The sequence below is a fragment of the Gambusia affinis genome, linkage group LG10 (genome assembly GCF_019740435.1).
Source record: "Gambusia affinis linkage group LG10, SWU_Gaff_1.0, whole genome shotgun sequence".
Taxonomy (NCBI): Eukaryota; Metazoa; Chordata; class Actinopteri; order Cyprinodontiformes; family Poeciliidae; genus Gambusia; species Gambusia affinis.
Genome location: NC_057877.1, coordinates 18,085,090 through 18,100,049, shown reverse-complemented (window position 1 = coordinate 18,100,049; position 14,960 = coordinate 18,085,090). Strand labels below are relative to the sequence as shown.

The 14,960-nt window shown below is 37.8% G+C and overlaps 1 protein-coding gene across 9 annotated transcripts in view; it reads right to left on the bottom strand.

Annotated features, from left to right (window-relative positions):
- Window positions 1-14,960, bottom strand: part of LOC122838246 (ephrin type-B receptor 3-like) — a 68,139-nt gene that overhangs the window by 29,122 nt on the left and 24,057 nt on the right. For all 9 annotated transcript variants that reach the window (XM_044128733.1, XM_044128741.1, XM_044128736.1 and 6 more), the window contains exon 2: window positions 5,349-5,413. In XM_044128733.1, the coding sequence (XP_043984668.1) occupies window positions 5,349-5,413 (65 nt within the window). The remainder of the gene's footprint in view (window positions 1-5,348; window positions 5,414-14,960) is intronic.

The window sequence follows — 14,960 nt, the reverse complement described above, 5'->3', positions numbered from 1 at the left end:
TATGTGTGTACCTTACCCCTCAGTCATTACAAGTAATGTCTACAATGACAGCTTGTTTATTCTCAGACAAAAGAATCTGGTTGAGAACAAGTAAAATATGTTTTCATTGGCTGTCTAATGTGATGTACATCTAATGTTCCTCTGATTGGTCGAACAGATCCTTGAGATGGAAGTTTAACTTCCCAAAATGAGAAAAAACGAATTTAACTTTTTTTGGAACTTGAGGTTTCCTGCAACTCAAAACTTGCAAACAGACACCACTTTGTTGCTTAGAACTTGATGTTTCACTTTGAACAGTGAGTATCTTAATTAGGGCTGTGATATGGATGTGGAGGAGACAAGGCTATTCATCTAGGACCCTGGTGGCCATGAGGCAGTGAGAGGGAGAATGGGTGTAGTTGGGTAGTGGCATTAAAACGATGGCTCAAGAAGGAAGAAGCGACCGGAGGGAATCAATAATCACCACCAGGGTCAATGGGATGGCTAAAAGCATGAAGTGTCGATGGGTATTTAGTTTGTAGTAATAAATCACCTTTGCACAAACCAATGCAGCCAAGTGTTTGTGGGTGTGTGTATAAATTTGGCTGCATTTGTTTAAGGGGTTAGTGGGAGCCTGTCTCCCTGAGCTCATTCTTGTTCTGTGTGGATGTTTGATTGTATACAAACCTAGATGTGCACATTTAGATAGAGAGCGATCCCCTTCCCTAGGACATGCATCAGTGGACAAATGCTCTAAGTGCCTGCTTACCAAGCATGAATAAATTAGGCAGGTTCTGTGAAAAGGCCCAAATTCTTGGCATAGACTCTCATCAAGATGAATTGTGCAAAATTGGCAATCCACTGTATAGTTTTTGTGTCCTTTCCAATCAAAGCTTTGAGTTTTACTTTCAGATGACTCTGAACAACATGTAAGTAATGTAGAATGCCAATTTTTGAAGCCATAATGGAGCTTGGGAATTGTATTTTGGAATGTTTTGCAAAGACAAGCGGTTGATATAAACAGAATAGTGTTATGCATATACCTGTAAATACTCATGAAGGATTATTTTGTATTACTCAAAGGTGAGATTAGCAATATTTCTGGTGTGTTTCTAGGATGCTACAGCTTGCACGTTGAAGGGACTAACTCTATGAGTTTTGTTTATCAAAAATATGCTGAAAGTCACTTATACAGCCCAATAAGCACATCCATGCAAAGGTAATTGAATTAATTGTAACTGCTACTTTTTAAAATAACCACTAGCTATGAAGTAGCAGTGTTATGCATATCACTTTTAAGATTTACAATATTAAATCGTTGAAACTTTATGAGAATGTAAAACCTTTTTTTCTAATAAAAACTAGTCTAATTGTGCTTGTTTCATTGTAATTCTCCTGGCTGAATATTGTCACAATGATATAGTTGCTTTGATGACTCCTGGCAACAACTGTTTTTTTAATTATTTTTATTTTTTTACTTTATTTTTTCCTGTCCACACTGAATCATTACTGGACAAAATCTGAAAGTATTAATAGTGAGCAAGATTGGACTGATCTGCAGAGAGGTCAGAAAGATGAGATTAGTACTGTAACTAATAATCCAAAGAAATTCAAAAGCAACTTGTTGCTTATAAGTGTGGTGTTTTGTGTTAATACAATACATACTTTAAAAATTGTCTGGTTCATTAATGAGTTTAGAACTCGACTGCATCTTTGTGATTGAGGGTTTTTATTTATGTTTTTCCTTTTTGATCCCATGATTATGCAAATTTTTTACTATGATGTTAATTCTATAAAAGTTGTTTTTATGGGATTTATGTACATTACCACAAAAAGCCTCAAGACACTCTCAATGTGCTTTGTGAAAAAAGCATTTACACATTCATAATTGATAATCAGTTATTACAAGCAGTGAGGAGCGAAGGGATTTATGGTTGTTTTGGACATAAGAGCTTAGTGTGACTCACAGATAATGACAATGTTCTGCAAGACCACACAGTTTAATGCACTTTGGGTTTTATTGACTAAAGATCCTCTTTTACATGTTGACTGTTCCAGTAATATTTACTTAAATGGTTCCCCTTTTTCTTTTATTAGAGATTACAAATAATTTCACCTTTTCTCCAGTAACTGTAGAAGGAAGGAGGATTCTTCTTTTACAGCTTAAGCTTAAGTAGTACTACTTTCTCTTGAAATGTAAAATGCATTCGAAAATATTTTATGAAAGCTTTGTAGCATGTTTTCATTAGGCATTGATCATTTTATAATACCAAGTTACACCAATATTTTGAGATGCTACAATTTTAAATCTGCCAAAATTCTTTTTCATAAAGAAGGGGTATCTAAAATTAGGGTAGTGGGCCTTCTGCAGCCCTTGGAAGGGTTTCTGTGGCCCCCGAGGAAAGTTAAAATTTAAAAAAACACATTTTTTTCTTCCATTTCAGTTTAATTTTAATAAGACCACAATACTCAAAAGAAGACTTCAGTTCACCTAATTATTAAACTAAACTAAATACAGTAATTATTTTCAGAGGGGTGAGCCATACGATGGCAGAATAGCTTTTTGAAAATAGTGCCAGTGACAAGAAAAACTGTCAATTGTGTTGTGGAGAGTAATCACCAATCACTCTTATTTAAATTAATGGTGTTTTAAAGCAACATTTCCCAAGCTATAAGTTGCCCCTCTCATTAGCAACTGACAGCTGGGTTTTTTAAAATAACTTAAGTAATCAGTAACAATTATAATATTCTGCAAGTTAAGGACTTGAAAACTATCACTTGATTTTAAAAGAATTTATTTGTTTATTTATTTTTTACTTAATTTATTTAATCAAAACAAAATAATTGCAATTAATTGGCTGTCACAACATACTTTTAACTTCATATGGAATGTAATTTACTACACTCCATATGAATTGGATAATGTTATAAATTACATGTTTGTCTTAAACCTTTGTTTTGTGAAAATATGATAATTTTCATTAATACCATACAGTGACAATCTCACACCTGCCTAAACAACCTTTTTGGGTCAATTTATAGAGATGGTGTAAAACCAACTCATCTGGCTAATATAGTAGCTATTGTAGTTAACTGAAAACCTGATGTTTACTGAAACTGATTTTGAGGATGTTGGATAGACTTTAAAACGTGCTCTTTGCCTGCAGCCTTTTTGTGCAGTTACTGCTTTAAGAATAGTCATTACAATAATTTCACAAGCCCACTTGGAATATTGGTTGCAAAAAAGCCCTGTGGATACTTCTTCAAATCTGACAACCTTGCAGAAATGGAAACCCACCTTTATCTTCCATCTAGCTTTTGGACAAGCCTACACACAATAAAAGATGGCTGCAATGAATTGAAATTAACTAAGAAAATACACAAAGACAAAGAAGGGTCAAGAAGTTGCAAACATTGGACACAAAAGTGTATCACACACTATCACACAGCGGTAAAGCAGAGTAGATGGTGTGACTGGAAAAAACTAATTCTGAAGATAGGGACAGAAATGAAACAATTTGATAGGAAGCATGCACAGTCTGTTCCTAGAAATGAGATATGTGAAGATGAGTAAAGCACGCTTCTTCTGTGGTTGTATTTTTTGGCTTTATTTCTATGTTGTTTCCTGACACTTGACATAACACAGAGATGTTCTCATTTAGTTTTTTTTTCTTCTTTCTATCTTTTAAGTTTGATTTACTCCTCTCTGCCAATGTATTACTTTCTCTTACATGCTTGTTCCCCATCAGAAAAGTCATGTCTTTTGCATTGGAAATATTCAAAACAAAAATAAACAATGAAATACATGTAATCCATTGTACATTATTACAGATGGATAGAAAGGACAATTGGACTGATGCTTGATTTTTTTATTTTTTTATAGCAAACTAAAGAAAAAATAAAAAAATGGACAAATAGTAGTAGTTCTGTCAGTTTCATGATAAATAATCAAAGAAAACATCAAAGGAGAATATTTCTTCTATCTTTTGGCTGAAGATTTGTGGTATAGCGGATACAAAATATATCACTGTGTGCTTATCTGTTGAAAAGAATGAATTGATGAAATTATATTGAAATAGAGGCCTTATATCATGCCTGTCCTGTATGGTGGAAGGATCTCTGCAGCATTATAGCTTAAGTAGTAGAAGGACGTGGAAAGATGGAGGTAGGAGAAGTAAAAAAAAGGGAAGTAGAAAGGTCATGACAGGTCGAGACAGGTCGGCGTTTGGCCCCTGATTGCTTACAGCTGAGGTGGCTAATGTGTCTGCCTTAGTCAGCTGCTAGATAGCAGAAAGACAAAAAGGCAGAAGGAGTGAGGACTGCTAAGAACAGCTAAGGAAGACTCTCAATGCCATTATTGTTGGGGAGACAATTAAATAGATATTGGGTCCACCTTCAAAAACACAACCTGCAAAGGACTGCATAAAAGTAAGAGGAGGAGCATTGGCAACCTTTGAAGCACAGCTGAGGAGAGGTCAAGATTTTATGCTCCTATTTGGCTCTTTGAGAACACCACATGGAACGCAAGAATAGGTTGTCACTGGCATTTTGTGTGTGAGCTAAATGTTGAAGTGGGGATGTCCATCGGTTAAAACTAAACCTGTTTCAGCATTCAAAGAATTACATAATGGACAACTTTTCAGGTGCCTTAAGAGAAAGGATTGAGAAAAAAGAAATATGAGACTGGGCAGCTAACTTAAATTGGATTGAAGCAAATAATTTCCTAATCACTAAAAGCATATCCCAATAAAGATTATTAAGACTATGTTATCAGTCATTTTAAGTTGATGTACAGCTGACCTAAGCATTTTCCAAATCGTGGGCCCATTCGCTTTCTTGGATGTCCTTCAGATTGCATAAAATTTTATATCAAATGGGTTTTGAAATTAAGCTAAAAGTTTCCAATGAAAAGCATCTTTTATTTTAACAGTCATATCTTTTCTCATTTCATAAGCTACAACAGAGACATATCAAAATTTTGCAGGACTCTAGCCATCAAGGCCTGGAGTTGGACACCAGTGCTCCAATTACACTTAGCTCACTCTTAAAAAAAAATTGTGCTACAACCTGACTATTTATTTTACTTTATTGTACTTTTACATAAAGGTTGTACTTTGTTCTCATGAATTAGTACTTGATTTAAAAAAAAAAACAACATACAGTTATAAACAAGATTATTATAAAAATCTACGTTAAGTATCTATAACATTTATCCTTAAAGATGATTAAAATTATACCTATATTTTATTATTAAATACATACTTATAAAAAAATTGTGTTTGCCTATGTTTGGCCCTAAATAATTGTCACTATCATGCCCACACCACCCGCTGGTCCCGGGAGTGAAGAGACTGATTATCCAAACTTACCCCAGTCTCAGGGTGTGCAGTCCACGCTAACTCTGTCGTGGCCCACTTTGTGTCCATCAGTGTCTCTGTAAATTGGAGGAAGAAAGAAGGCATTTAGGTCAGACAAAGAAGAAGAGATCAGGTCTATAGAACTTTCAATGGTTTTACAATGTCATAAAAATTGTAAAAGCGTTTCAAGCAACAGATAAGAGGCTTTGACTGGCGCCGTTCTCAGATAACTGCAAGAATAACTGAACAGTTGGATACATTTTCAGCACATTCAGTCCAATTAAACTAAAGCAGAATATTGTGTGCTTTCCTGTATGTAACAGGAACGAATTGAAAGACAGAAATAGAAGTGTCTGATAAGCGAGGTATTGTGTAAAATGTTATTGTAGATTCTCATATGGCTAATTAGTCCCAATTAGGCGGTTGTTTTAAAGAAGGCGGCAAAACTCAAAGATAAGTTGTTTTTCTTTCCCACGGGGCGCTTACATACATACATACACACACACACATACAGTAACCAGCATGTTGTAAAACTCCTGCAAGATATACAACCCAACAGAAGGCTTGAATGGAGCGAGAGGTAATAAAGTTTAGAGCCACAAAGGAGGAGATTGCGGGGGATACAGAGGTCAGAAAGCTTCAATCACATATCACTTTGTGTCAATAACTGGGTGTGGACACACTTCAGGTTAAGCTCACTTTTTAACTTCTATCTCTTGGCAAACTCAAATACACTCTCACATACAAAGGAATAAACAAAATGGTGGACCTCTGAGGCAAACCCCTTCTTTTACTGCTGACTTTCCACTCTCTAATTTCTACCAGCAACGAGCTACCAGCTTTGTTAGAAAAAGGAAGGAAGGCTATAAATGTCGGTTCTTTTACTACCTGACGCTCTAGGCACAGTGTGCAGCCACAGTTATTATCTCAACCGCCGCGCTGTTCTACATGATGGTAAAAGATGATGAAACAGCATGCAGAAAAAAGTGCGATTGTGCTGTATCTGTTCATTAAAAAAATGTAAGGTTCATTTCACTAATGAGGTTTCAAGGAATAGACCTGAAGAAAGTTCTTTTAGCTACTATCTTTCTCTTGTTCCTATTATTTTCCTAATAATTTTACTTCACTTGGTGAGGTGATAGGAAATAAAACTTATGTTCAAAATCCATTTTCATGACTTTAAATGCTATGCTGACCAGAAAAGGACGATTTTACACTTGGCTGACTTAGATCAGTAATTGACCAGACAGAAACAAAACAAAATAAAAAAAAACCCTATTATTTTTCCCTGTGTGTCAGTCTGACAGGAACTACTCTTTAGTGTGGAAGTTATTACTGAGTGATGAAGACAGACCTATTTGTAGTCTTATTGAAATTTTTTGAAAAAGTCAAATGATGCATAAAAATTGTGAGAGGCCGCCATAAAAGGAAAGAAAACGCTGAGTTGGTATACGGTGAATGTCCCATTTAACGTTTGGTTGCATTTATTCTTCTAAGAAAATTTACACAGAGATTGTTATTTATAGTTTGTAAAGGTGCTAATTGCAGTACTTATGGTAAATGAGAAAATAAAATTCTACAGACAGTTTAAACTGTGAACAACTTTGTCATTATCTTAATGTAGTCTGAATAAAAATTAATCGATTCACAAACAGTCTGCTCGAGGCTCTATCATAGTCTCAACAAAAAAATTACTTTTTTTGTTCCAGTATTAAAGTAAGTTGGACACAAGTTATTGTTAAATGGTCTTATGAACTCACTACAGAAAAATCAGAGTCAGTATAGTGTCTCTTAAGTGAGACAAAAAAGGTAAGCCGGATAAACTGCAATTAATTTGAGATTAATTTTATTTATAGATGGTTTTCCTTCACAATGTGCAGTATTTCAGTGTCTATCAATTTTAAGTCCTTCAGAGTAAACTCTGTAATCTTTGAATGTTTTTAAGAAACATTGGTTTGTTTTTTGTAAAACTTTTATAACTAAAACACGTGTCAGCATGTCAAAGTTATGCAAATTTGGTGATCAGAAATTGGATTCAAAATCTATAATTGATGCATTTCTGATTTTACCCCAAATTTCTCCCATTTCACCATATATTTGCTATCACAATCGATGCACATAGGAAGACTGACTATGACAAATGCCGAGCTCCTGATGAGTTATGGCTAACTTAAAATGGCATGTTCCTTAGGGGGAAGAATTCTTGTAGACTTTTACCCCAGTGTGTCTGACATGCACATTACACTGATAGCATATATCATCCTCATGTTCAAGATTGTTCTAGAGAAAGTAAAACATCTTTGGTTGCAATTTCTTGTGATACTGACTTGTTCCCCTTGAGGAACATTGGTTGAGGGCTTCACTCTAAACCAGTTCAGGCTATCAGAGTTGGCAGTCAAAGAAATGCTTGAAGAACTGAATTTTTTTTTTTTTTTTGATACTTTAAAATGGTAAGTGGACTAAATTTACAGAGCACCTCATACTGCTTTTGTGAGTGCTAATTGCACTCACAAAAGCAGACACATTCATATGCCCATACACAGATTGGTAGGTAACTTTGGGTTAAGGACCTTGCCCAAGGCACATCAACAAGACAGGAGGAAGCTGGGATCAAACCCACAACTTACAAGGGAACTAGTCTATCCACTGAGGCACAGTTGCCCAATTAAAATACGTAATGAAACTAATCTGCTGTTGCCTTTTCACCTAAATTACAGTTTACTAGTGTCTGTTTCTCAGAGTCTGTCAGCAAATATTATGGCAAAACTTCCCCTGACTCATATTGCGACACTCTGTGATTTGAGGCTTATTACTGACAGATAAACAGGTACGCAAGCTGCCGTGGTGAAAATGATACACCTTCTCTGGCTGGTCTTTATCATTACAACTAGGTCGCATGTATGCAAGTCTGGATGTTACTCGAGCTGACCTTGCAGAAAAAAATGACAACACAGTGAAACCCAATGACTGACAGAGTTGCAACACTAGTGATGAGAATGAAAGAACAAGAACTGTGTGGCAGAAAGGCAGATTTGCAAAGCAAACAGATCTACTGCCCAGGCCTGTGGTCTGGGCAGTAGATCATTCTGGAGTGCAGGTGTTTTCTATAACCCCTCCTTTTTCGGTGCATGTGCATTGTTTCACCAAAATGAGATTGAGTCTGTGTGTGCGTGCCTGGCTGGTTTTCTGTGCATCTGTGTCACGAGGCAATTATGTGTGTGTCTATTGGGAGCAAAGCCCCACATTGTGGTCAAAGTGGAGCATCAATCCTGAGTCAATGGGCCACAGTAAAAGCACAGAATGACCCCAATCTAACCTGTCGACTGCCCACCCCACACACACTCACGCACACCCCCTCGCCCTCTGTGGATGCACATCTGCATTTCTCATTTACTTAGCTGAAGCTTGTTAGTTGGTTAGAAAATATCAAGCAACACATGTGTATTGCTATTAAAAAAACATTGGCAAATGGCACACACAACATACCAAACAAGAAAAAAGTGCATTAAGCTCATGAACAAAGGAAGGGTTTTCAGCACCAAACTGACAGATTTATTCAATATAGAAGATAAAGCACAAGGATTCAGACTAAGAAAGATTAAAGAGGGAAAGGTGTCTTTCAAAGTAAACAATCTTTGAAAGCCTCTAAGAACGGGCTGGAAGGTTGCCCAATGGGCCTGGATGAGGAGAAGAGAAATAGACGGCAAAGAAAACCAGAAGGGCAAGTTGGAGGAGAGTAAAAAAAACTTTGTGAAACTAAAGAGAATAAGAGACTCTTCGATATAAAGACATTTTTTTCTCTGTTTTTTATCTCTCTGTTTGAACTCTGTTCTTCACTAGTATAAAACATGAGAAGGAGTGATTATAGCACAGGTTGTGAGTAATGTGGCAAAGAGAGTAAATCAAGTGAATGAACATGTAAACTTATCATAATAAACTACACACAGAAAAAAGAGTAAGCTGGAATTTAGACCCTTTTTACTGTATTTTCTAAAATATTGCACTAGGAACTTGCAATCAAACCAGGACTGTTCCCTACTGATAGATTAAAGTGAAAAAAGCAAAGATGCACAATGTATGTAAATTTTTACCGTTGATATTGAAATTAGACTTTAACCCTGGGTAGTTTTTTCAGTAGCAATAATACTAGGAAACTGAGTTAAAGTGATAAGGTCTCACACCCCACCTTTTTTGTCCTTTATTATGTCTAAAACTAATTTTATGTGTGGAACTTTTAATGGACCCTGCTGAGTTTACCTCCATACCTCCTTAGCTATGCCAGCTGGAGTTTTGGAAGCTCACATGTGTGAGGTGTACTCCAAGATTAATATGTGATTTATGAACGCCAGTGGCAGCTCAGAGAGGAGCCTGTCTTTACAGGTTTACGACAGGAGGGTTTTATGAAAGAGGCTATGAGGGTATTGAGGGAAGTACGTATGCCTTACACAAGACTGTTAAATATATTTAAGCCATATTCCCTTTTTGTCATCATTCCATGTAAAATATCAATCTAATTTGTCATTCTTTCATTTTTTCCTTCCATTTAATAATCTCATACTTCTACTTGGACCAAATTCATACCTTCCAGTCTCCTCAAGGATTGCCTTGACCAGGAGGCCCGAGTGGCATAAATTTCACTATTTGGATGTGCCTGTTTTTAGGAGACTCAGCAGACTTTGGGATGCAGGCCAGACTTTCATGACCAGGACGGTCCATATTTATTTTCTCATTCAGAGGGTGGGGGACAGGAGGGAGCAAACATACAACCAAAACATGAGGAGAAAAAAAAAAAAAAATCAATAATTATGCTTGCTTTTAAGAAATACATTCAAGGAGGCTGAGCAATGGAGCAGTTGGTTGAATTGACATGCAGCAAGAATGTCCTGAATTCAAATCCTCTTCTGGGGTCTTTCTTTCTTTCCTTCCTTCTTTCCTTCCTTCCTTCCTTCCTTCCTTCCTTCCTTCCTTCTTTCCCTCCCTGCCTCCCTCCCTCCCTCCTTCCTTCCTTCCTTCCTTCCTTTTTTTTTTACATGTTTCTTCTGTTTCTCTCTGTGTGCTCTAGCTTCCTCCTACAGTTAAAAACATCACTGTTAAATTAATCTGTCTCTAAATTGTCCAGAGGTATAAGTGTGTATTTGTCTGTGTATGGTTGTTCAATATTTGGATAATTTTACCCAGACACAGACACAAAACTGCTTTAACATGCTGGTGAGAAATTACTTTATTCTTGGTTTCTAGTTCTTCTGTCGTCTTTTCAGTAGATGGTTTACAAGCCAGCCAATTATCACCTTCCTTAATTAAAGCAAGCAGATGTGTTTCAGCAATCCCTGACTGGTGTGTTTTTGTGGACACTAAAAAGTAAGTGGAGACCTGAGCTCAAATTGCTTGGCTTTATGCGACTTCTCCTCAATTCCCCTCTCTTTTTCTTTCAATCCTCTGTGTCATCGCTCATGTTTTTTTCGCAACACATTGATGGATGTGACATGCAGTGTATGGGGGACTGTTTTTTCAACCACCCATTGCTTACCAAGTCTTTTCAATTAGTAACTTACTGTTTGTGCAACCCGAGAACTGCTTTAGTAAAGTGTTATTTATAATAGAGGTCAAATGCACCTGGGATTACCTTAACAACTGGGGGGAAAATGGCAGAGACATTTGTTTTCTCAGCATGCTATGACTGTGTGAGAAAAATTGTAGTAGTACAAACAGGCTCGGGGAGATCATACACAAGCAAACAACTGCTTACATGCACACACACACAAACATACACACACAAGCATGCAAAAACACAAACCCCTACAGACTAATCCCATAATGACAGGCCAGGCCTAATAACAGAGGAGGGCACTGAAGCATTCGTCCCTACGGCCGCATCCAGCACACATACACACACCCACGTGGATGTATGCGTGCGTGTACACACTCACGCACACATCACACAGAGTTACAAGCGCCTTAAAATATTTCTTTGTTCCAACAAGCAGGCTTCTTAAAAGGAAGAAAAAAAAGAGGGGCCAAAGGAGGAAAGGGGAAGAAGGGCTATTATTGAGAGACAGGCATGCATAGACTTTTTACAAGACCTCTGGTCTCAAGGAGCAGACAGGTGAGGGGTTAAGGTTAGATCTCACCGTGACTTTTTGTGCTTTTTAGCATGCCAGCTTTTGTTAGTGTGCTTCCGTCAGGTGATAGTTTAAGAAAACCTTATGTTTCGACAACCAAATGGCATATCTAAAATGCTTTAGAAAACAAGAAAATCTTGCCTAAATATTTCAGTACTATAAAGACCTGGGTGCAAAATAAACACAGAGCAAAAGCAGTATTTTGTGTGGAGCATTAAACTTCCTTCGAAAAATATAACTTGCAGAGTGCTAATGACTCCCTCCTTGAATTTCTTCCCCTGATGCTTTCCCCCAGTTAATTATCGTCTCTCCACCTTTTCCCAAACTTGCTATTGTTGTGTTCCTCTACAGTTAAACAGACCAAGCACATGGCAACCTGGCATGGGGTAGCCACTCCATTAAAATACTGTGCTGTCTGGTTTCCAAACACTCCAGCCTCTGTTTAGCCAGAGAAACAGTGAAATGTGTCAACACTGGGAGCGAGGACCCCACGCTCAACTTATTAGCACTATTAGCCTGATTGCTTTGTGGGCCATCTTTGTTGGCTCCACTTTTGTTACCCAAACTGAAGTGAAGCTCAGACGGTGAAAAGAGGAAGACAGGCACAGAAGAAAAGAGGGCAGGAGTAGAGATGCTATTCAAATTCAAATTGTCCAAGCAGTCTTTTTGCCTTTGTCTGAGGCCAGAGGGCGATGATTAGGAGAAGTCCCCTCCATTTTAAGGAAAGGCCTCTACTTCAACCCCCACCAAACATACACACAAATACACACAGATGCGTGCGCGCATGCACACGGTAATTGGTGACTGCTACATGGACAAGCCAAGGAGTTGATTCCTCTGTGGAATTCCTGGGCAGACTTGCCTCCCATGACAATCCCTCCCCATGAGCACACATATGTTGACACACACTTCCTCAAGCTACCACTCACTGTCAGTCATCTCACAATGGCTGTCACACAAGACGTTTATCCTCCATGTGTGTCTGTGTGCCAACAGTGTAACACCACAGATAATGGGTAAATAAGCTCCTGTTCCATCTCTTCTTTTCTCCCACTTCCCCTTGATGAACCAGTGATGAAGTTTAATGAAATCAAGTTTTTGCCCTCTTCTATTTGTCACTGAGGGACATTACCGCTCTGAGTTTGCTTTTCCTCACTACCAAATGGTACATAAAGCTGAGTACTTTGCACGGATTTCAGACTGCATGGCTTTTTTGTGTTCCTGTTTAGCCCATCATGTCTCAAGAGGCAATTTCTGACAAACAGTTCTTACCCAGTGACTCTGCGACTTTGTGATAAATACACAAAAACAAGTTTTTTGTTTGTTTTTCTACAGATTATTAAGCTGAGCTAGACAGAGCAGAGCAAAACTGGTTGAATACAAGAAAGGGCATTGTTCACAGCACGAAGGACGTGAGCTATGAAACACGTTTCTATGCTTGTGTGTGTGTGTACATGTGTGTTTAGCTTCTACCATCTTTTAAAGGCAGATAATTTCTCTTTTAATTCCCGCTGTTGGAATGGGTCACTTTGGGGGTTTTTTGTTGTTGTTTTTTACATCCCTTTCTTCTTCTTTCTGCCTAATTCTCTTTCTCTCATCTCTTTCTTTCTCTTTTCTCCTATCCTCCCATCCCTTCCACCCTCCTAATTACAACCCACAGAGGATCTGACAAACAGGTAGCCCTTAGGGCAGCTGTCTAAAGAACCAGGTGTGCGTCTGTGTAAGGGAGCCTAAGTGCGTCAGCATGTATGTGCCTGAATTTGTCCATTCATCAGTAAATGTATCTTTTGTTTTAAATTTGCCTCTTTCTCATCAGTATGATGTTAGAGATAAGCTAAGGTATAATTGAACGTTAAAAAGAAAATCTGCACATTACTTAAAACAGTGTTTTGCCATTGCTTGTTTTTATTTAATAAGTACCTCTAAAGGGAGGTGAAAAAAAAATTTTCCCGAAAAAAAATCAGACTTTGTCTAGAAAATAGTTTTTGATACATTTTTTTCTTATGTCTGTCCTGGACTCACATTAAATACCATTAGATTTTGTTGTTTTATGTTGTTTTTTAATAGATATTTCTATCTTTGTTTAGAAAATAAATCATCTTTACTTTCTATGGCCACAAAAAAAATTGCTGTGAAACTTTAGCTACATTAAAATTCTAAAGAAGATAACCCTGAGCGTGGATAAAGCAGTGCTTTAAAAAAAATCCTCTGGCACTCACTTCTTCATTTTATACTACAAAATGGGTTTATTAAAACCAGAGTAAAAACAGTGGTCTAGATCGGCGGTTTTCAAAGTGTGAGGCGCGCCTCCCCTGGGGGGCGCCAGAGCACTTTAGGGGAGGCGCGGTGCGGGGGAAAAAATAAACCGGAAAAGCTATCTGCTTGCTGTCTACTGATGTGAGAAACGTCTTTACGCATTACGATCAACTCTGTGGATTTAGGAAAAAGTTGGTACTGTGGGGTGCGCGTGTGGAGCGGGGATCAGTGGAAATGTTTCCCACCTTAGAGGATGTTTTGGCCAGTGATGTCAGTAACGTTACTGACGTCGGACCACTTTTTTCAGTAACTAGTAATCTAACGCGTTGCTATTTCAAATCCAGTAGTCAGACTACAGTTACTTATCAAAATCATTTTTGCGTTACTGCGTTACTATCTTCTTTTGTTATTTAATCGTATTTCCTCTACGTGTCTTGTCGAGTGACCGACGTCTCTATGCGACAGAAATGTAAACAATGGAGAGAGATGCGCATTTTGTCGGTGGAAAAACTGGAACTATTTTGAGTTTCTGTCGCCAAGACCGATTATGGGCTTCATTTTTTTTAAAAAGTCGCTTGAAAATTTAATGAGCGGCGGGTTGCGCCTTTTTGGGCTCCTTTTTGAACGTGAAGTTACTCATTTGGGCTTGGGAATAAGCAGAGACTCATAATAAATTCCAGAATTTGTCCGTCATTAAGGTAGTTTTACTCAGTCTCTCCCTGTCCATCATTTCCCGGAAGATCCGTTCCGCTGTGTCTTTGTTAATGTCAAGTTAATGTGTTACCTCTGAATGACGTGGAGCTTCACGTTGCGCTCCAGAAAACTGCAAACATCGAGACCAATATGAACAGCGCAATAAACATGAAAACAGCCACGAATGAACGTGTCTGTAGTTTCCAATAGTTATAATGGCAACTTAACGCCATTATGATTATTAATATTAAGATAAGTGTCACAAATGTGTGCAACCATCTGAGTTGTGGAGCTGCAGGAGGAGCTTCCATGCACCAAACGCAGGGCCGTAACGCAGAACCTGGGGGGGGGCGGGGGGGCTTTAAAATCATTCTTAGAGTTTCCCAGACAACAGTGGACCACACAAATTACTCACGTTTTTTGTACAGTCTCCTCTTCAGTTCAACCTTATCAGTGGAGACACATTGTTGATGTTACCATTATAAAATAGCTTACAATTAGGTATTAGCAAAGATCAATGTGATTTTCTTATTGTTCTGTAGCTGCTGAAAGTAAA